Raw genomic sequence first — 23,904 nt, forward strand, 5'->3', positions numbered from 1 at the left:
GTAAAATTAAAAATTCTGTTTTAAAATTTTATTTAAAATACACTTGCTTAGACTGATGTCCCGATTTATTCAGGACTAGTTATTATGCATCCAACTAGTGAAACATTTGGAAAAGCAAAAAGGAAGCCAAAAGTCTTTTCCCATATATTAAAAATGCAACCTTAAAATACTTCCTGCTTCATTAAAATACTTCCTGCTTCACTACACCACTGCCATTTTTCCATACTGCATAATACCATATAATTTCACATGCTTTATTGGTCAGGCAGCCTTTGAAAAGAAGATCTCTTAAGCTCAAAAGTATAAGCCTTAAATTCAGTTCAGTGTGAGCATTCTAGTATCTTCCTGATAAGAGCAGATGATAGAAAAGACTGGCTGCACCCATTACTGATGCTTTACCACGTTTTCAACAGTGCAGCACTTAGTGCCAAAGTGACTGGGAGCCAGGGCTCCATTTGTCCAGCACAAACCCTGGCTCTTCTGAACAGAGCGCTCTACATCACGCTAACACGATATACTATGTAACTGCATACTGTAACACTATATTTATATTTCACATTAACGTAACATTTACAAAATGTTTTATGCTCACATTAACTTTGCAATGCCTGTGTTGTGTTACGGGACCTTAGTGTAAATGAGAATTTCTGTTTTCAGAGTCCATATTTTAATTGTGTTGTCACCAATCAGGAAGAGTTTAGAGCTGTGTATCAAATATTTAAATGATATTTAAATAAGCTTCTAGTATGTATGATGCCTGAAACAAAACCAGTACAGTGATGCTTTGAAAATGTCTATTGTTATGTGCAGGCTATCTGGAAGACAGAAACAACTCTAAAATCTGAGTGCTATATGAGGAAACAAAGCTAAAAACTTTCTGCAGGCTGACTGTATTGTGCAATACATTTATCAAATGCTTAGGCTTTAAAGTATTCAGGAAGAAGGAGAGGTTGTAGGAAGTTGCAGTATTTTTATTTATTTGAAATAAATGATCTTACAAATTTATATGCGGTTTTCACAGCCGGAGTAGCTTTGGTCATTGCTGTGTTGATTAGCGCACCACCTTTCTGAAATACACAAAAAATATATTTTAGTAACATTTTAACCCAAGCCAAACCTTAAGACAAGAGCAAGGGAAAATAAAGAGTGTGCTGTAAAGAAATAACAATCTTCCTTTAAAATTGGTAAGAATAACCACAGCTGTGTTTCCTCCCCAACCTCCTGTCTGCAGCTACACAAGGGTTACAGTACATCATTATCAGAGCTGACACATTTATCAATGCATTCTAACAGAATGATGTATTTTCATTCTTCATTCATTGTTACTGTTTCAAAATCAATTCAGAAGTTACAGCTATTTTTCATGTGTTCCTATCATATTTATTATGCAACTTCAAAATACTTTGACCTGACAGAAAGAACTATCACATTTAAATCACACAAGAATTCTCTTAATCTAAAATAATATATTGTATTAATCCTGTGGAATAACAAGGTTATACCAAGGGTCTTCTGCCAGCCAGACTGCACAAATCCATATCCACAAAACTGCAATTTACTAGAAGCGATAAACTTCCTATCAAATTGTACTGTCGCACCTAATTCACAGTTATGGAATGTAACATGGTACAGAAAGCGGTGAAATCCCTGACTATACAGACAGAAAAACCTTGCGTGTTTTGGCATTTGTTTTGTGTATGAGACTACTTCTTTCTACATATTAAAGAAAAATTCCACAAAATTATTGCATATACCATAGACATGTTATTTATTATAGAATATACTTACATTTTCCTTGCAAGTGAGTGAACTTTTACCATTACATATATACGTAAGGAAAAGGACAAAAATTTAAAGAACAGCATGGCCAGTATAATTACTTAACCAAGTTTATACCTTCACTGTATGCATCCACTGCTGGTAAGATCTTGAATTTCCTGAAATATAAATGTAAGATGTAACACAATCAAACAAATGTTCAACATTTTAAATGCTTCAACCCTCTTCACAATCTGCATAAAAAATTCCCTTAGAGGATTATTCATTAATTTCATTCCTCCCAGACAGACAAGGAATGTGAAGATAAGAATATGTGTACACTAACAAAAAAATCTAGGTATCTCTTCTTTCACATTTTCTGTTTTCTTCGTAAAAGCATAGCTTTTCACCACACAAAGTTTTTAATTCTAACTGAGGTAGAAAGATAAATTAAAACTACAATAAGGTAACATACAGATACAAAGTCTAAAAAGAAAACCACCAGCTCAAAGGAAAGAATAATATATAATGAACTGCAATCAAGCGTAATGATCCCACTGGGCAAACTTCCAAGTCCAAAAATGACACGGATTGCATCCCAAGGAAAAACAACTGGAGAAAAGTGTAAGGATTATGGCACAACTATATACTCCTATATATATATACAACTATAGCTATTAACTGTAATCCTAACTGTATCTACCTTCTGTCCAAAGGAAAACCTCTAAAATGTAAGTGAGAGTGTCTTCTGGGTTCTGTAGGAGTACCGAGGACTACCGCGCCACTAAGCTTGCCACAGACAGGATTAAATTCTACCAAGCCGCTGATGAGAAGAAGAATACTATTTCCCAAAGGTGCTTCAGCTGAACACCAAAGATTGAGTCTCTGACCCCTGAGAAAGTTTGAGTACATCAGTCACTTGAATACTCCTGTACTGTGAGTTGCTACTAACCCTAGACTAGACATTCACGTTGATAAGAACACTGAAGTTCAAAACAGAAAGTTTATCCATTTTGGAAGGACTATACTGGTACATCCTTGACATTACAGACTTTTAATAGGAGTTCTCAAAAATGCTTAAGCTTTGCAATAATCAATTAACTAAGGCCTGGGTAGAATTATTGCATTGGCTAATGGAAAGCCAAAATATTCTCCTAGGACATGGCTGAGAACTAACTGGATCATTGTTAAAAGGTATTCCCAAGTTTCTCAATGAGGTGAAAAACCTAAGCTGTTTATACTCACATCAGGCACTTTCACTCATTTCATTAAGTTCTTCACAAGCAATTTTGAGAGCCAAACTCTCAGGAATGCTGGCACAAGTGAAAGCAATGCTCACTTAGAAAGGAGAGATCCTGATGATCTTTATGATCCTATCTCCAGTAAGAACATCAAAGAGCAACCTAAAGCAAAAATTACTCATTTTTCACTTCCTCAGTCTGGTTCCCTGGAACTACCAAAGAAGGCAGCACAGAAATAATATGTAGTAAGGTGAAATTTAACCACTGCTAGTGTGTTAATGACATCTCAATGAACCATAAGTGCCTTCTCTAACACAACATTTCGTAAGTTCAAATTCTATTTTCAACAACGTTCGTGTATCATCTGGCTTGTGGTATCCTGAGAGTGACCCTTCCCACATCTGAGCTTTCTCTGCCACAGCCTATGACTTAAGCAATTTCTAAAGACAGTAAATGAGATCTCAGAAAACCACCAAAAAGTTTTGTCTTTCTATCAACCAAAACAACCAAAAACTGTTGTCTTGCTGTGTACAGAGACTTTAGGGAAAGCAATGAAGAAAACAGATAAATACTCATCTACAGAAAAGGCCACTATACACTACCCTCAGCTAGAGCCGAACCTCCTGAAACTCTAGTGCTGACACCTTAAACTAAATTATTATTAAAGGAGGTTCAAAAGTTATCACTTTTCCAGTTTTCCTCATAACCACCACTGATAATAGACCAACTCAAAAAAATCGACTGCTGTAGTAAAATTCATGTGATTCCAAATTACTTTACGTATATATTCTACAAGAAAACCAAGTGCTAAGGCCAAATAGTGTATTGAAAGTTACATGAAATTCTTGCAAACCAATACCTCCACAGAGTAATACATGTAACAGAAAATCAAATTTTAAGTATAAAGTGCAAACTGTAATGAAGATGGCTGATATTTCTTTCCACATATAGTCAACAGAGAACTAAGTTTTGACCACATTACTGGATGGAAAAAAAAATCATACAAAAATTGCAATCTAAGTTCTATTCTCCAATTTCCAGTTGAATTTTCTGCACTGGTTTAGTAACACATATGTGGAAAAAATGCAAATTAGAAGAGATTACTTAAAGAAACACTTCCCATTTGGTTCAGTAATTTTTAAACTATACTCTCTATAGCTAAGAATATGTTCACCTGTCCTTTTAACAGCTCGTAGCTTACACTAACTTTCTGTGACTTTTCTGAAGGCTGGGTTTCACCTGCTTCTTTACAACCTTGGGCTTCCTGATAAAGTTGATGGGAGTTAACTCTGCAAAGAGATCACAGTTCTACCCCATTAGTGTCACAAAATGTCACCTTCAATTCTATACATATTGTTAGCCCTGCACTTCATAACGATAATGAGACAGCAGTTATGTAAATACTGAATATGTGCCCTAAGCAATTTGTCCACAGCCTGGCAATATACAGCTGTCTGACTTGAAAAGCACACACGCAGCGCAATCGAATGGAGAACTACTAGCGAGGCTGAGCATTCCCCCCTGAGCCGAGGCAGGTGAGATGTGGTGCACAGGCTGCCAGAGCGCAGCCGAGAAACAAGCTTTATCTCACTTCCATTGCAGTTTTATTGCAGCCTCTTGACCCCCTAACTGCAGTCAGCAAACGAACTCTGAATACTGACACCACCTATCTGAATAATGGATGCTCAATGCCTACAATCTGTTTACAGAGCAGCGTAAGTTACCTAAAAGGCAGCAAAGAAGTAAATCTCTGTATAACTAACCACATTGGAATCAAGAAAAAACACCCACAAATTATGTGCTAGATCACAGCACAAGACATAGAGGGCAGGAGACAGCAATGAAACTCTTGAACAAAAGGGTTTATGTACTCCAAGTATAAAAAACTATTTTGCAAAGGTGACAATGGCTCTGCAGCACTTGATGATTTTCTGTGGGGGCCAAGTCCTCTCCTCCACACATGCCCACTTCAGGACTGTCTTGCAAAGGAAGACCATCTAAAGTTATCCTACAGCAACTCAGTGGATTTGCTCAGATCACGTAACCCCCATTTACTGCAGAAGCTGCTACACTACTTTCAAGACCGACCATAACATAGTATTTGTGCTGTGTCATGCATATTTTGATCCAGTATTTTGTCAGCATCTGTAATATGTCAAATAACAACAGAGCTGTAACTAAATGTTTCAGTGGAAATCATTCAATAAACCTGTATTAATCAGGAATGGATTCAGCATTCCCTGTTCTATATGGGTTATCTTTGTAAGCCAGCTAAGGCCAAAAGCATTATAACAACCATCAGTGAATGTAACTGAGGGAAACAACACAAGGAATCATATTTTTGGTTTATGAAGAAGGTAAACTTCCATTTCACCTTCTCAGATTATATATAAACGTTAAAAAACTCCTCTCTTTTTTAGTGTAACAAATTTGCTGGAGAAAGCAAATTTCTCTAAAAATTCCAAAAATCACTCTGATTTCTGCACTGCAGGAAAAAAGTAGAAGTGTTTATGAAAAACATAACTATCCAGAAAAAGTTCAGCAGCACAAATTTCAAAATTATTTTTAAAATACAGTTTACACACAATGCATCATATTATATAAATGTGCAGTTAAAAATGTAAATAATATAGCAATATTTCATCACATACTGAAATCCAAGTATTCTTTTACTGGATTAAACCAACATATCTTCATCGAATGTACTGATATGACTAGATACATAATAGGGTGTGTCCCAGCAGTGACTTATTAAAGGCTAAAACCTTTCCAAAAATTAATGGAAACAATAAAGCAGTAACAAGATTAATGACTTTTAAAATTTACAGGACATCACGAGGACATCATCATGTTGAACAGCTCCCGGAGAAGAAGCGTCAATGAGTACACTTAAATTAATTCTGTACCTCCACAAAAGCCTCCTGCTGTGATTTCTTCTTCAAACACATCAGAGAATCCTCTTCCTGCATTTAATTTTGATAGCCGACCATCAATAAACTGGGGAGAAAAAAAGTAAAGAAAGTCATACTTTGTTGTCCTTTCTATTGCTTTACAGTGTTACAGTTTTACGTGTGTACATTATAATGTGTGTGTTCAAGACAACATACAGCTTCAGGATAATACACTGTTTTTCGATGGATTTTGCAAGAGCAGTTGCAACTATGAGCAGCAGAAATGTCAGAGTATTTTATATAGATCAAGTAAATTATCTGTATTACTTTGTTTACAAATTTTTGTTCAGAAATATTTTAAATGGTTTTCAAGCTTTTCTTGCTTTTCTAATGGCATGAAAATATATTATTTCCTTAAAAATGGTAACTTTGGATTTGTCATCACATAAAGGTCACTGAGACGTTCCCTGACATTCTGTTGTGAAGTTGTAAGTTTACTTCGTATCATCAACAACAAAATTAACCTAACCTCCCCGTGGTATCTCTTTCTGGGTACATGCATCAATGTGTCCAAAGCAGAACTTGCTGTACACAAAAAGAATCTTTAGAGCAACTAGAAATATTTCACCACACCCAGTTCAAAGAAATAACAGGCTACCACTTCTACCTAAGGTCCGTTAAAAGCATATGTGTCCCACATGAAAAAGGACCCTGTAAGGTCAGTAGGGGGGGCAGAAATTGTAGAAGCATCCAGTGAAACACAAAGGAAGGCTGTGCTTGGCTTCAGAAACAGCGGAGGCAGCAGGCTGGATCGGACCGGCGTGCACAAGCTGACTCGAAGGACATTTCATTTAACTGTAGAGAAATGTGACACACAGTCCCAAAGCAATGTGAAGCATAATGCCAAGGCAGACCCCTAAGACCCTCTCCACACAAGCGAGCACAGTTCAGGGTTCACACCACTGTATTTTTATGCCCTAACACATCTGCTTGCCCTTTTTTTTTTTTTTTTTAACCGCTAATACTTATTTAGGTGCATCCACAGATGCATATTGCAACAGTTGTCCTTACCCAGAGGTTACAGCTGCATGAACACGTGGATTTGCATCTACATATAAGTGTATACACAAAGACCAAAATTATGCAAATACATCAGAAAAAGCCAAAATAAGATAATTAACAATTAAACCTCTCAGAAGGAATGAACCTCTAGTTTTCAAGAATTACTGGGCTTCACAGTAGTACAATGAGCACATTCTTAAAGGTTTAAAATTCTTTCAAGAAGCAACTCCTCCCTTTTTTGTTTTGAAAAGGCTAACTCAAGTCTCAGTGATAAAGTGAGAAAGCATTTTTCTAATTATACACAGTTCATCTCCTAGCAAGAATTATGAGTTATTCACTGGTACAAAACAGTACATAGGAACTAACCAAAATTAATTATTTGGCTATATCATATTTTACCACAGATTATCCAAACAGTGTCAGTGACAATCTGATGCTTGTCCACGAACAGACTAGTGCCATAAAACAAATCACTTTCTCAGAGTACAAAAATTCCAGCAGCAAGAATAAGGCAAGCACAAAGATAACCATTTCTTCTTCTTGTCTAAATTCCTTTTCATTTTTCCATTTTACTCCAAGCTGGCTTTTTTCCAAATAGGTTGGTTCATGGTCAGACCACTATGGGATCACTGAATTATTTCACAGTAAGAAAGAGAGATAAGAGCATCTTTAGCTAGTGCTGTGAGGGAAAAAGAAAAAAAAAACAAAAACAACAAAACAACACTCCCCACCTCCCCAGCCTTTGAACTGTAAGACATTATCTCTTTGGGGAAAGTTATGAATTCATTCCATACCATAAACTAACATAAGATTTATGGACATACTCATCATTTGGTAAAATCCTGTCAACAGAAGGCTGGGGCACTGACTGAATTTTAGAGGATCACTCCAACTGCGTACTTAATGTAAATACTGACAAGCACAACTGCTGGAAAAAAGATATCAGAGACATTATTTAAAGGAAACGATAAGTGTTAGTAGTGGTAGTAGTAGCTATTACTTTTGAGTAACTTACCGTTAATGGTTGCACTTACATTGCTACATGGAAAGAATAGTGCGTGGAATTACACACACACTTCATAGTTTTTTCCTCCTGTTTTTCAAACTCATACTCTCTCCAAGCGCCTGGCCCTGCTGCTTCAAGAACTGCATTCGCTTTGAGATCCAAAGAGCCCCTGGCTGACTACTGCTTTCAATGGAAAACCAGCCATTCCAGCGCTACTCCGGGATTTTAAGCTGACTAGAGACATAACTACAATAATCCTTAAGTAATTTTGAATTCTGAAAATGAAATATAGATCATATCCACTGTGCAAGATCTTGTTGCACAGGTGATAAGTGTGGGGGGTGGGAGAGGAGAGATGATGTTTGTTAGCTAAACCCAATCATTTACTTAGGTAGGAGCAAAAATTTCACGTCAATTCACCCATTATTAAAAACAAAAAGTTGATAGAAGCAAAGAACACATAAATGTGATTTCCACACAATAATAACACTTGCAAGAAGAAAGCTCAACTCAAAGCTTGTAAATGAAATTTGAAATTACTGCTAATTTTCAAAGACTTATGATTCTTCTAATCCTAATTCTACATTCACTACTTATTTTTCTACTTCAAACTTTCTACCATTTCAGGAACAAATCCCAATAAATGTTGCAGATTACATTACTTAGACAATTACATTTATTTAATGAGATTGTCCAGCATTAGGCTTCTTGCTAGTTTGAAGACTGAATGAGTATTTTCCCTGGACACTCATCAAAACTATTTGACATGTAAGACGTAATTATTAATTGCTAATGTTTGCAACTTCAAGTAAAGATTACCTACCTTCCATGTTACCCTAATTAAAGGGAAGCCTTTCTAAGGCTCAGAAAAAACTAACAAATAGATAGCATACATAATAGTACAAATATCAAAGATGTAGAAAAAAGAACACTGAGAAAAGAAGTAACATAAGTATGTAGTTTAAAAGAACCAACATTTAATCAAAGTGAAACTGTCATATACATAGTATTTAATATATAAATAATAGTTATTTTATTTTTAAGGAAGTATTTTATACGATTAAGTATCCTAATAGTTTAGGAATAATGGTAACCAGGGTTTTTTAAATTAAATCTATTCAGGGCAGAAGACAGCTTTAGAAAACTGCAAAATTGCAGTTAGAAAAAAGCAAATTGCAGCAAATTGAACTTCACATGTCCCTATAGTTGTGATCTGTATCAGGGTATTTACCATAAATCACTTCTATGAATTCCTGGAAAACGTATGTTTTGCATAAACAGTTTGGTGTATTCTGTTTCAGAGCAACATAAACAGTCCTTTCCACTTCCAAAAATGTGAAGTCATCAACATGATGTAAAAGACATCTCTGTAATTTGTAAGTCCAAGAAAATGGTTTGAGGATAAAAGATTATCTAGGCATTGTCCCTGCCAAAAATATCCTATCTCAATTCTCATTAAAGACAATGATGATGAATAAGAGAACAAAAATACAAGTGTTCATGAAAATGAGATACAGAAATAGACATTATAATACCTGAGGAATAAAACTCAAGTAAAAAAAAAACCAATCAGATTCACCTCTGCTACACAATTCTAAGGAAAACAGCATATACATCTGGAAGTAAAAAAATATTTATGAGTCCATCAAGGTAAAGGAAACACAGCTGAAGTGCTTAGAAAAAGTTAAAAAAAAATGTTGCAGTAAGTGCTGGTCTGTCAGTTTGCCCTTAATTCGATGAGGCTTACAAATACATTTTGGAGGGAAGAAATGGCAAATGAGTAAATGGGAAGATGTAACGTATGCACTATCAAAGCACTGATTCTCAGATTCTTTAACAATTAATTTGCTAGATAAGGGAAATGTGATTTCTCTATACCACAGAAAAGCCTCTTGCATTGCCTCAGAATACTAGTTTAGATGAGATAAAAGCAAACTACTCGAACAGAACACTGGAACTTTTGGCTGGATGAGGACTGGTCTGAAAAGGAGATAACAACTTGGAAGGAAAAATGTTAGGCTGGAAGCGTCACTGGGATGGTGTTTAAGGGCAAGTGTTGGGACTGATCCTAGTTACGGGTTAGTTAATGGTTTTGGTACAAAAGACTGGCATGTGCTAATAGATTTGGGGATATTATTAATAGAAAGCACATCAAAATGCAATACAAATTAAAAACAGATGATGATGAAAATTAAAATAATCTGAATTGGAGTAAAACAAATAATTAATTCTATTATTTATCCCAACAGTGATTTCCTGGTACTTTGATGAAAAGATACTACAACTTCCAAAATTTAAGTGGTTAAATTGGAGGAATGAACATGTTTTAATGTAGAAGAGAGGGGGAAAAGATTAAAAACCTACAAAGAAAAAAGAACAGAAGAAGAATTTTTTAAAATGGCACAAATAAAGCTTACTTGACAGTTTTGACAAAAAGGGCGCATTTCAAGTACCTATTTTCTATTTGGTCTAGGTTTGAGGCTGCTCCTAAGAAATATTTTCTGCTTAAAAGATTTTTCAGAACAATAAAATTCAGTGTAGACTTTTTGACCACAAACAACTTTGAAAACAGCTCATTTGTCAGTGGGAAAAACTGGAGAAGATGCAGCTGGTTTGAGGATTAGCTTGAAAAAGTAGGAGTAACCTTTGCAACAGAAACCAGAGGAATAAAAAAACCCTACTGCTACTATTAAACCACACACATCATAAAAATTACTATTTTCTAATCCTCTAAAATATATTATTTCTTTTAGTTGAAATAAAATTCAAACAATCTATAAACAAACTGTAAACTGATTCTGTTTAATTAACGTTACAGTAAGTACAGAGCCACACTGACAAGCCCATTCATTGCAGTGGAGTTAAACCTTTTTCTTACAGCTGAAGATCTCACTTAGTAGGAGGAGTGTGGCATCATTTTAGAAACACTGCTTGTAGGCAGCTTCCTATTCAGAAAGTTTCATGCCAGCTTATTGCACTGAGATATGCAAAATGTAAACAACACTGTTTACTCATTACTTCATTTCAATCATATGTGCTGGATACTTCAAAAGGTTTCACCTTTCTTCTTTATTATTTTACATTTGTATTTACATGTCATCATTGTATAAAACAAAACACAGCAAAACTAAAGGAGCCCAATTCTATGATCAGTGTTTCCTTAACTTTCATGCAATTAGGAGAAACATATTTTCACAGGACTTCTACAAGCTATCATCCTTGTATAAATCTTTAGACACTAGCCTCTGAATTAACACCAAATGTTTTTTTGAAAATTAGAAGATTCTACATATAATTAATCTCCCTTATCTATCACAGTAGTGGTTCTTCAAAGAAGTCCACCAGATAAATATAAATTCCCATGCCTCAATCATTCCAGATATTTGCAGGCAAATATATACTTTTATGAGTCTTCTTATTTCATTGAGATTTTCCTTGATTTTCCTAAAAATCTAGTAATAAGTTTCTTAACACCCTTTTGATGCAATGGGGTCATGTGATGAAAAGGCAGAAAAAAAGTTATAGAATAAAATCAAAGAAAAAATCCATTTCAAAGACTGTAATAAAACTATTGCTGAGCTGTGCCAGACTTTAGACAATTTGTTCTCTATTAGTTCAAAATCTGCATTAACAGATCAGCTAGAATATTCTTCAGGCCACCCCTATGGCTCGGGTTCAGAACATTCTCTGTGTGCATACTTCAAAAAGCCTAACAATGAGAACTGCAATTACAGTATGAATCCAGTTTTTAAATAAAACGCCATTGAAGTCCAATTTAAGTAAGCATTATGTTGTTTAGGTTCTTTGGTCATGAGCCAAGAGAGCTGAAAATGAAGTTCAAAAATCAAGCTGGGGGATCCATGATTTTTCTTGTTTAGATGAGTTGCTGACTGGCTCTGAAGAGATGCCGCAACTGGCTCTGCACCCTGGGGTTATTTTTTTGTTGTTTCCCCCCCCCGCCACTCTTTTTAACTATAACTGAAGATTTAAAAATACACAAAACTGGGATAACTGACTGTACACAAAGTATTTGTACTTTTATTTGATCCCAGAGTTTCATAAGCTGACAAAATGTATTTAAATAGGGATACATTTGAAAAGAAAATCATTAAGCACGTCTCATTTACCCTCTCATACCTGTTTGAACAGTTGAAGATTAACAGCAGTTTCCAGGAATTGCTTAGTAGTACTGGAACGATGTTTCACAAAACTATCCTCACAGAAAGTTATAGGCTCTCCCTAAAAAAATTAAACAGGAGAAGTTAGATGGTAACTAGAGCATACAAATATGCTGATTTATTTTAAAAATCTCTGTTATAAATTTACATCTTAATAGTCAGTACTTACAAAATTCCCTTTCAAGCAATCTTAATAAATATGCATCCAATTAAACAGCCAATTAGACAACAACAAAAAAAGCTCAAAATCTTCATAAAGTATTTAAATAGTTCTCAAAATACATGTTGCAATTGAACGTCTGGTTTATGAAGTCAACTCTACAAAATACTCATTGCAAGGAAAAAGTGGTTCACATTTGGTTCATGTTACCTTTATGGCACTCTTAATTAAAAATTTCAAGGAAGCAGTACAAATTTTGAGGAACAGCAGGTCCACCGCTTCAAATAATTGAATGTGCATTATTGTTCAGCACTACTCTGCATGCCAAACCAGCGATACTAGTAAACCAAAACTCTAATTCAGTCCAAAAATATGTATCTGCACCAAATTATTTTTATATTTATTCTACCGAAACATGAGCAGATCAATAAATATACTGCTGATTTAACGGGAAAATGTTGAAATACACGTCTGTTTTATTTTTACACAAAACGAAAGCTACAGATTTTTTTGAACACTGTTACGGAGGAAGTCTGAACAGATGACATTAACATTTAATACAATAAAATGTATTTCCCCAACATGAGAAAAGCACATCACCTATAACTACCAAAAACCCTACACCAAAACACTTTGATGATGAAAGAAGATAAACAAATATTCATTGAAAATGACGTTTGTTGAAAAACTTATTACTGAAAGCAGCACTCATTTTAAAAATAAAAGATGCAGTAAGATCATCTATAAACAAGCAAATTGACTCCTATGTTATTCCTTAATTTCATTTAAAATTTGCTATCTTCAGTGTGCACAGACCAGTGGACATTGCTGATGAGTATTCTCTCAAATTCTGTCATCTTGCCAACACTTTGTGATAAATAGGTGAAACTGTTCAGTGTAACGGGGTAAACAATAGGTACATTACAAAGGTTGCGCAGGGATCAGGGTACGGGAACTGATTGCATCATAAAGCCAAAAGGTGCCTCCCCCAAGTTTATAAACCCAAAATAACTACCAGGTTAGAAACAATTACCAAAGGTCTCAATGACAGACAATTTGGAATCCAATAAAATGCCACACTTAAATCTACCCTAGAATGTTTTACTACCCAAAAGCTACACGTACAGTGCAGTCCCAGAACAGAAGACACTTCAGCCATTCAAAAGATCAAAGACAACTGTTATACCAATCTTCACAATAGCTTCGTTAGCCACTTTAAAGACAAATTTATTCATGCCTTCCGCTCCTCACCCTGTTTAAGCGCATATGCTCCTCCACACGTGTTCCTCCCATTCTGGCTTTCTGTGCAGCTATGCGCTTCCAGAGCATCACAAAGTGCTTTCTGCATGTCACCTAAGTGAGTCTGGTGGAGTAGATCTAAATCCTTTTCAACTGCTCTTTACTTCTTGCACTGCTTTTAAATGGTTCAAATATGATCCAAGGAAATGTTGCAGTAAAACCAAGGTAACGTCATTTTAAAATCCTATTCTTAAGTTATCAAAAGTTTCCCTCCTTTTAAGTCTCTTTTAAGAGGTCCAATCCCACTCAGCAAAGTACTTAAGTTCATGTTTAACTTGTTTTTAAGTTTTTACATCCTTTCTTCTTTATGGAACTTCTGATTTTAGAAAAGAATTCTCACTGCAGTAGCTAGGAGCTATATGTCTGCCTACCGCAACCCTTCACAGGGCAGCTGGAACCCTGCGGTACGCGAAGCCACCTTGGTACCGTATGCAGTGCCGTGTTGATCAAGCCTCCAGGAGAAGCACCCAAGTTACTGCACCTGCTGCTCATCCCGAGATAACCGGTGGACACAGTCCACATGGAAGACATGTGGGACCTGGCAGACAGCTCAGAATGTTTGTGGTACCTCAGACAGCAGCGCCTCCCTGACCCATGCTGCCTTAGCTATCGCAGAGCTCTCAAAGGCTCTTGTCTGAACGTGATGAACCGAAGCTACTTAGCAAATCAAAGTGCGTCAAACCAAATGGAACAGTCTCCAGTGAGACATGGGGGTACAAGAGAAATTAACTCCAGCCAAAACCAGCACACTGAGGGCAAGCTCTTCTCAGTTCTGTCATTCTTCCAGAAAATGTCAAGGCAGCAAATTATAACAACCCCTTTTATTATATATACACACACACACATATATATACACACACATGCATATAATACATTTTTTTAAATATATGTATATATTTTTTGTTGTTACTACACAACAAAATGATTTCTGGAAATACAGAGGCTTTGTGGGAGTACAGAATGGACTAGATGATGGCACATGACATGCTATGAAACATTAAATTTAGGATCAAAGAGAGAAAATTGTATTTTCAAAATATACTATTTAGAAAAATAAAAACTAAGCTATGCCTCCACTACCACTTTCCCAATTGTCTTGGGAAAGATGAAAAATGAGAGGTAATTTCCCGGCAGACGAGAAAACAGGCATGCTTGCTCTCCCTTCCGCATCAGCCTGGGAAGAGAGCAGTCAGATAGTTTTACTTGATGGCACTTCTGCCTGTAACAGAACGCCAGGAAATGGTAGTTCAACACACATTTTTAGCACATGGCTGTAATATTTTCCCAAATGCTTTCCTCTAATCACTGGATGCTTCAGATACTAAGTAAGCACTCATGCATTGGTGCATCTGTTCCCTTATCAGCACGGTTTAGAGACAGAATAACTGAACCTATTCCTTAGCTGAAAATTTATTTAGATCTATACAGAGTTCACATCCAAAAGTCACCTCTGTTATTTGAACCACTGAGAGCAACGTTGCTTTAAAAATCTGAGGAGGTTTAAAGCTCCTACCTGTTCAGCACATGAAAATGAGAAAAATCTGTTGAAACCTGTGGAAATTCCACACTGAAGTTTTCTCAGGGTATCTGCTCTGACTTTACTGAAATTACATTAAATAATACACTTAACTCCTAGCTCTTTCATTTGTTCAAGGCTCTGAACAACAGAATTGTTTTCCAAATAAAACTTCTACAAATCTTCAAAATTACTACTGTAAACACAAAGCCTTTTGAAGTGCTATCTAAAAAATAAATTACTGGATCAATAGAAACAAAAATATCTCTAGAAGTTTTCGTACATAAAGCCTGTTACATTCTCATTTCTGCAAATACAACCAGGTACCTTTAGAAAGTGAGTTTTGGAGGAATGCTCCGCTGATATTTAACTACTAGACCATCAAATGGCACCTGTTGTATTGATCTACAATGTACTTTCAAAACAAGTTCGATCAAAACCCAGTGGGGACTCTATACTGAAGAGGAGACAGCTAATACCCAGACCAAACAACCTATGCCCAAACATTCTATCTGGCCTTTTAACAACAGTTGCTACAGAATTTTCTTCCTCTTTCATGGCTTGCCACACACAGCAGGAATTTCTTACTCTAAACTACATTCACATTTTAAGCAAGCTATTTATACAGGCCTCAATGGAATATAAAAACAGTGAGCTAAAGCAGCGTGAACATTTTAAAAAGAAAAAAAATCTCAATTAGAAGGTATGTTTGTGCTTTCTAAATCTAGTGATATTTAACTTGAACAAGAAGCACAAACACTTTAATTCTTTATTTCAGAAAACATTCATATTGCTCTAGCAGGAGATGACTCATACCAACTATTTGTACTATTACTATAATTAATAACATTTCATACGGTAGCTCTCACTTATCACATGAGGAATGACACGTAGGTAGGTATAGCCATAGCTTCTTTGGTCTTGTATAATTTACTTTTTTTTTAAAAAAACAACAAAATTCTAAACACCATTTTGGTCTTGATATTAAAATTCTTCTGCTTAAAAATCAAGAATGCCCAGGCTGAAATTTCATGTTGTCCTGACATTCAGAGATAAAGGCCAGGGAATAACTGAATGGCCTGATTCTACTCAGGAAGGTGCTATTTAAAATGACAAATGAATTTCTGTAAAATTTGCAAGTTTCTTGCAATCCACCCAAAGATTCAGATGCGCTGATATTTCTTACAGTCAGAATTAAACCCTACAACAACTCCTATTAATACAACATCTATACTCAATAAAGGACTACTACGGTCCTTAAGACAAATTAAACAATATGGTTTTCACCATGGAAACAAATTTCTTATGGAAGTCATAATAAATAGTCTTAACAAATATTACACAGGGTAGTTCTGGATTAAAACACAAATGATGTTCTGGCATTTCATTACTCCTTCTCTGTTTCTGTAATCTCCTGTAATTTTTAGGGGCAAAAGGTAAACAAGTCAATGCCCTTTTCAAGAGATACCTGTCCCCAAAAGGTTTCATTTTTGAAACTCAGTTATAAGCAAACATTACTTACACATTCTCAAGTAACTGAAGTGCATTCTGAATCTTAAAATATCTTTCTTTTCCCTAATATAATATTTAATTGTATTATTTTGTTTTATCACATATTGAATACAGTACCTGCATCTGTTGGAGAGCAGACGTCACTACTTAAAACAGTGTCAACATTGGCCCAAAGCACTCCAGCTAGCCTTCAATTAGAGCGGGGTCTGACAGGTTGTGCTATCTTCAAGCTGGAAGTTATCTCAGCATCCCTGGTGTACTGATGAGACCATGAACTCCTACTGCTCAGCATTCCAGAACAAGCCATTAGCCTTTGCTCTTCATTTCTTAATTTCTAATGAGTGATGTTACAACCACCATAATTTAAAACAAAGCTATCTTGGGTTTATTTCTTTTGTTTTAACATCAAGAGCTTTGAAGACTTTTTCCCCAAAAGAGGTGATTTTTTTTCCGATGACTTAATCTTTTGTTAGCTAATGCTTAAAGAAAAACCAATTTTTCAAAGGCAGAAAATAAGTTACTGTGACTTATATTCCATAATCATTTAACAGATGTCAAAAAGTGTGAGAATTTATTTGAAATACATTTAAATTTGAAATGTATGTGTCCTGCCATGATGAATTACTTTTTTTGTTTTTGAAAAATAAAACATACAAATATCACAGCTGTAATGCCTCCTGATGTTTGCTGCTTAGGACCAAATAACTTTTTCTTCTCTGCTTTATTTTCCTGATGACATCAAAATTAATCTCTATCATAGTGAATACTTTTATATTCCTTAATTTTCTGCTCCTTCCTTGTTCTGTTATCTACCTCTCCCTCGCAGGACATAGACTGGGAATATGGCCTTCTAAGAATTCTTTACATCATATAGTGTTTTATTAACTGACCATACTGTATAGGATTAATGGAAAAAAATCTACTAGTCTTTGATTTCATCTGCAAGGTTTGCACAAGTACACGTGTAAGGCCCATTTTCCCTAGACATCACAGAGTTATTAAAACATTTGACTGGCATAGTTCTTTTCTCATATAAGGGAAGATGCCTAAAAATTACCCATGAAGAATGTGTAAAGTAAATGACACAAACTGCACAATTTAATCTTTGTATCTAACTCCCCACTATGAATGCAATTCTGTAACACAGAACCTGACAAATTCCCAAATGCTAGACTATCTAAAGAAAATAGGAGCAACAAAAGGTTCAAGGCTAAGTTATGACCATCCAAAGTAAACACAATTTGGATTGGTATAGGCATTTACATGATGCTAGAAGCATTTATCTCAGAGCACCCTGATCGCTGCAGTGCCTTAGCAGGGTTAGACCCTTGTGATCAGCACTATGTGTGATCACTGATGTTGCAGATCGCGCAACGGCTCACACTGCAGCTGCTGGCTAGGTGCGTACAACCGTGCCCTGACCACTTGCCTTCCTATATTCCAGGGCTCCTTATAGCAAAACGGTTTGAACGGCCTCACTGCCACTGCTGGAGAACCCCGCGCAAAGTCTGTGCACATTCCCCTGTCAGAGCATCTCACCCAGCTTCTCAAAACGGACTGCAGTCCTCTATGTGAATGATATAGAAAAACATTATAATTCACAGTTCCACTGATGATATTTTGTTCTGAATTATTTTTCCGTCACTTATCAAATGACACCGACACAATTATTTCAATCATCCCCACCTACCATGCATGAACTGGATTCCTTCTGGATTAAACTAAAGCAGAAAATGAGCTCCTACTAGTGATGGGTGTTCAGCATTCAATACCAGACTAAAATAAGAACCATAATAAAGCTAGATATGCCCACTGCGTGGATGTCAGGTCCTCAGCACCAACTGTCCCATTTCACTCTGCTGATCCACTGCTATTATGCAGTATTTGCTAATGTAAAGTGTAGGATATTACAAAAATAATTTTGACAGTTATATCAATCTGACGTATTTCTTTAATTCAGCATTATGATTGAATCAGGAAAAACAACTATTTCCACTTTTCTTGGAAAGTTTTACTGGATTAAGTTTTTTATTATCAAGTACTACACAAAAAAATCTGATCACCTTAATCTATTACATGTCATATTTCCTGCCTGTATTAGAGTAGTCAAATTTTCCATATGGTCTCTTGGAGTCCTGTGAACTGCTTTCAAGACCCCTGAAGCTTCCTATTCTCCCTTTCACCAATCATTTTTTTTCAATAATTGCTAGGCGTTTGTTCAAGACATATTGCTACACTGAGGAGAATCTGTCCTATGCTGAAAACAAACAGTTGTACAGAATGAGTGTTTGGTGTGATGAACAGCGTTTGGAGTGAAGAGAAGTGTTGGATGAGTACAGACACTATTAAAGCTGTTCTTTACTCAAAGTGAATATTAATGACAGTTGTTTCATGTTTCAAGTTAAAATCATACAGAACACACTGTTGCAAGGAAAATAGTTCACTTAAACATATTTTCAATATACAAGCAAGCAATAACTATCCAAATACATTATATTATTTTTCATCAGGATGTTTGCGATCCTAAAAATGGTACCCCAAAACCACTCAGTTCTTGATTCTGAAAATATGACAAGCTTATTTATAGCACAAGTATTTCAAATCTATGTAGAAAATATTCTCATTTAAGTATACCCCCTACAAATTTTCTACATGAATACTGCTTGAGCTCCTGAAAGAATGCATATAAAGTCCATATTTATGGTTTACATTTCCTTATTATATCTATCGCCACAGATTCCAAAACAAAGGGTCATTATTTCCTTTGCAATAACAGCTCACAAGTTTTGAGACTCCTGACAAATGGTCCTAATAGAGTCAAATGTGATTTGATTTTTTTAACTTCCCAATTCACAATGCATTAAAATGAGTTCAAAAGGCACATGTAAAATGAGCTGAAAAATCATGGAACAACTCCTCTTAGCTTCTACCAATCCAGAGCAAATTCAGCCTCTAATAATATTCTCTATCACAGAAAAAAATCTGTAAAACACTAAGTTAGATAAAATTATGTGAGCATAGCTCAAAAATAACAGTTACACTTCTTTTAAATATGCTTTGTCTTTGGACAAGTTGATGCAAATCCAAGATATACTAGTATTTGCCAGCAGACTTCTGTCTGTTAAGATATTCTGAAATAACGTGTCTTTAAAAAAACAAACCATCAGGCCACAATGGTTTCATAAATACCCTCTCTTATATGCAGGCACTGGAGCCAAAAAAAAAAAAAAAAAAAAGAGGCAAATAAAATAATGCAGAAAGGAAGACTGCAAAGGTCACTTTGACAAATGTTTGCCAGTTGAAATGATGCATGGGGCACTACTTCCAATACAGTGCAAATGTAGATCTTTCAGTCATGCCAACAGATAAACTGAAATAAAACAGAAATCAGTTAAAAGGAGAGCTCATTTCAACAGAAATGAGCTAACCAGAATGCTATAGAACTTGCACATTCAGTTCAACAAACCTACCAAACCAAAGGCTGACTGGAGCCTACTTCTCATCAGACAGAGGTAAGGACACGAACCAGACTGACATCATTCTGTTTGCATGTATCGAATGTAGATTAAGACATTTTTTGACTTAACGCTCTTACTGCAAGCTGCCATGAGTTGACACGGACCAGTGTGTCCACCTTTAGACTAAGGGACAAATTAGGTGACTCCTCCTGAAGCAGTGTCAGGTAATGCCACTATGGAACAAATGACAACTGTATTGTTGAAATACTTGTTTTAACGAAGCTAGTACTGTGTTGAACTCTAGCAACTTTGAAAACAGGTATAGTCATTTAAATATAGTACACAAATTCACTTTCCATACCACAAGAAAACTATAATCATCGCTAAACACAAATACTTCAACTAAACCCTTAAATATTACTTCATCTCTGCATGTGTAACTTTTCATCCCAGTAACAATGGCCACCAGTAGCACAGACAACTCATGTGTAAAATGTTCACGGCAAAATAGAATACCTGTGAGAAAACCGCTTGGATAGAAGGAAGACTGTGCCATACTGTATTTTAATGTTTCCTCCAGGAAAAGGCTTCTTCTGGAATTAATAACCATCCTATCCATTTCCATCAAGAAATACCACATAGTTCCTTACCCAACAACAGAACGCACCCCCTCCTTGCCCCCAAAATCCACCCATGCACCCACACACCCACCAGTTTTACATACTTGGCACCTCAAGCGAGGATGCATTTCTCCTATCAAATCTCAATATTTATCTGAATCCATCAGACCACCAAACACTATCCTCAGAATCTGATTCAGCCAATGTCATCTCAATGCATTTGATCAAATGGAACTATCAGTAGTTTACAAATATCACAGGAAAAGGATCTGGACTGACAGATGAATGAATCTCCCAGTTGTTTCTGATAAATTATTTTATCTCTAATAGGCTCAATATGTACCACCCTCATAAACCAGGAAGGATGAAAGCCCATAATGCATCAATCCACGGAGTACCAGCAAAACATCAGAAAAACAAATTCTGAAGTACTGATGGGATGAAATGGGTTTTCATTTCTCCTAACTTCTCAGCGGAATCAAGATAAGTGTGTAATAGAAGAGATGCATGTTTGACGCTCATCTGGCTTCTGCTAGGAAATAAAAAGCTTCTGGCCTCAAACACAGTAAAGTCTCCAGACTGGTACAGTGAAAAATGATGGAGACTGGAAGGCACACACTCTTCAGTTCCTCATCACATTAAACCAGGAGAACTGTGTGTAATTAGTTTCATTAATACAACCTGATTTTGTACAAAACAGATTATAAGAGTGCTAGAAACAAGAAAATAGCTGACTTTGAATGAGCATTTATTTTTCAGTACAACTCAAAGCCATAAGTGTCTTCTAAACTGCCCACGTACCTTTGGACAGAATAAGATTTAGAACATTTTCTTTGAAATGTTTCAGACTGGGATAAAACATTTCATATTTTCCTTGCAAAGAATGAGACCGCGCTCTTAGAAATTAAAGAAAAAAAGTATTAAAGAAGGAGCCTTACTGGTTTGTATCTTAGTGCATCCCTGTAGGATCCAAACAGTGCTGCCTGTGCCCGAAGAAAGGCCTTGGCTACTCCATCACCCGTAGCTGTAGACTGTTTTTTCAGTTTATTTTTCAAGGCCGAGACCTGCATGACAGAAAGGAACAGTTAAATTAACACCTCAGAAATTGGTAGAGTGAGGTATGAACCCAATCAGCAGGCAAACCATGGTGTCTACAGGTCAGCCAAAAATTCATCCTCCTCCTTGATAGCTTATCTTTTTAACTGCAAAGGGCACCTGCTGGTCTGTTAATTGAAATGAAAGCAGGGGATGATGGTAGAGTGCTAATGTAAATTGGTTTATGCTCTCTTTTTTTTCCCAAGGCCTCTTGACATAAATAAGCTTAATTATTTTACAGCAAAATGCATGTGAGCCACTTTTCTGCAGATTTTTTTTTCAATCATAACATGTACCTACTTGTTTTGAATTAAGACAGTTAGATATCTTTTTATTTATGCTACGAAGGTTGATTTTTAAGGATTCTTAATGGTCACTTACTATTCAGTTTTAGGGATTTTTAAGTCAAATTACTATCTTACATCATTTCTCATGCACCATGGGAATACCTGCTACCACTGTCAAACAGCTGAGAAAAGTCCATGTAAATTCAGTGCTACATTGCCTTTAGAACTGTCCTTGAAAATACAACATGTGAAAGGGAAAAAATAAGAATACTTAGGAGGCATCTGTAATTAAAAAAAAACCAAACAAACAACAAAAAAACCCAAAACCCACACCATTCATGTTTTAGTGCTCAACCATTTTTTTAAGGAGTTTTGTCTTTTTTTTATGTGGAAATGGCAATCAGTGTTTATATAGAACCTGGAAAGCGAGAACTCTTAATTGTGATGATCCTTACTTGGAGATACTTTGGAGAAAAAAATCATATAATTCTGGAATTATTACAGTATTCTTTAAAGATGTGTGGAATTACACCCTATTATAGTCTATAATCTCCTAATTCTCATCTTGACAGTCATCTGGAGAAGTCAGTCAACTGCAATCACACAGAATACATGTTTCTGCATCCCTTTGTATTGCAAACCACCCAATAAAGCAATATTTAAATCACTAAATACTATACAAAGTAACATTCAGAGTTACTCTTTAAACAGAACATTATAAACACAACCCATCACCAAAACAGCTTTCATTCATTTTTGAAATATATGCAAGAATTAATATCTTTTTCTTTATGCAAGCAGTCCTGACTGCTCTGGTAGATGATGATTGTAATTGAAGTGTCACCCTAATTAACAACTAAACTTTGAATAATGCTAATGAGAACTGAACATGGCATCAGAGAAAAGACCAGCTCTACAGGTGATAAACCTTCACAGTAGTGACATTTTCCAGTGTAAAGTCACAGTTACTGTGATCTGATCAAAGAGAGAGACCCCCATTGGGTCCAATTATAACTATAGTTTTGGAAAAAAAAATTATTGAGTTATGATGTTCATAATCTATGCAGAAAGGCCTTTACAGTATAGGTCTTTTCCCCATAGCTGTGATCTTTTCAATTTATATTCAAGCTCCATAGATCTAGATAAAAGTTTAGCGCCTGATTCGTTTAGCCCATGGAAAGCATACACCAAGGCTCATTTATGTTTCTTCCTTATACCTCAAAAGAAAAGAAAAAAAAAGTACAAGTCTGAGCACAAAAATCAGTTAAGCAGTTCAAGGTTGAAAAAATAAATGAATCTCTTGGTTTTGGGTTTTTTTGTTTTGAGGCTTTTTGGTTTTTTGTTTTGTTGAGGGGGGAGGATTGCATTGGGTTTTGGGTTTTTTTGACTGCTCAGAAGGACTTGGTGCACAGCAGGACTGTGATTGCTTAGATCCATGAATCCAAAACCAAGGAACTGTGAGACCTCTTTGGGTAACATGATTAATAGATCTTAAAATTTCAAAGAAAATATACAGTTTTGGCATCAAGCCAAAAAAAAAAAAAAAAAAAAAAAAAGCAGCACGTTTATCAAAATCTTTTCCTTATGTGTGCTTTTATCCATCCACCCATGTATGATAAAAATGCCAAACCTTCTCTCCACTTCTTTCCATGTCTTAAGCAGAAATTGCCTTTTACAAAGTTTAAAAATAAAGAACTGCAAACAAACAAACCACAGGGTTCAGAATGTTGTTAACATTTATTTCTGGAAGACTCGAGTGATCCATTTCAGAAATGGTATGATTAATTTATATTAGAAGCAAACTGTTTTATCTTTTCCTAG

At 35.7% G+C, this 23,904-nt stretch overlaps 1 protein-coding gene across 3 annotated transcripts in view; it reads right to left on the reverse strand.

Annotated features, from left to right (window-relative positions):
• DENND1B (DENN domain containing 1B) overlaps positions 1-23,904 on the reverse strand; it is a 167,134-nt gene that overhangs the window by 26,542 nt on the left and 116,688 nt on the right. For all 3 annotated transcript variants that reach the window (XM_037403964.1, XM_037403963.1, XM_037403962.1), the window contains 5 exons: positions 21,640-21,765; positions 12,096-12,197; positions 5,906-5,996; positions 1,897-1,937; positions 999-1,067 (listed from right to left, as the gene is read on the reverse strand). In XM_037403964.1, the coding sequence (XP_037259861.1) occupies positions 999-1,067; positions 1,897-1,937; positions 5,906-5,996; positions 12,096-12,197; positions 21,640-21,765 (429 nt within the window). The remainder of the gene's footprint in view (positions 1-998; positions 1,068-1,896; positions 1,938-5,905; positions 5,997-12,095; positions 12,198-21,639; positions 21,766-23,904) is intronic.

The sequence above is a fragment of the Falco rusticolus genome, chromosome 11 (assembly GCF_015220075.1).
Source record: "Falco rusticolus isolate bFalRus1 chromosome 11, bFalRus1.pri, whole genome shotgun sequence".
Classification (NCBI taxonomy): Eukaryota; Metazoa; Chordata; class Aves; order Falconiformes; family Falconidae; genus Falco; species Falco rusticolus.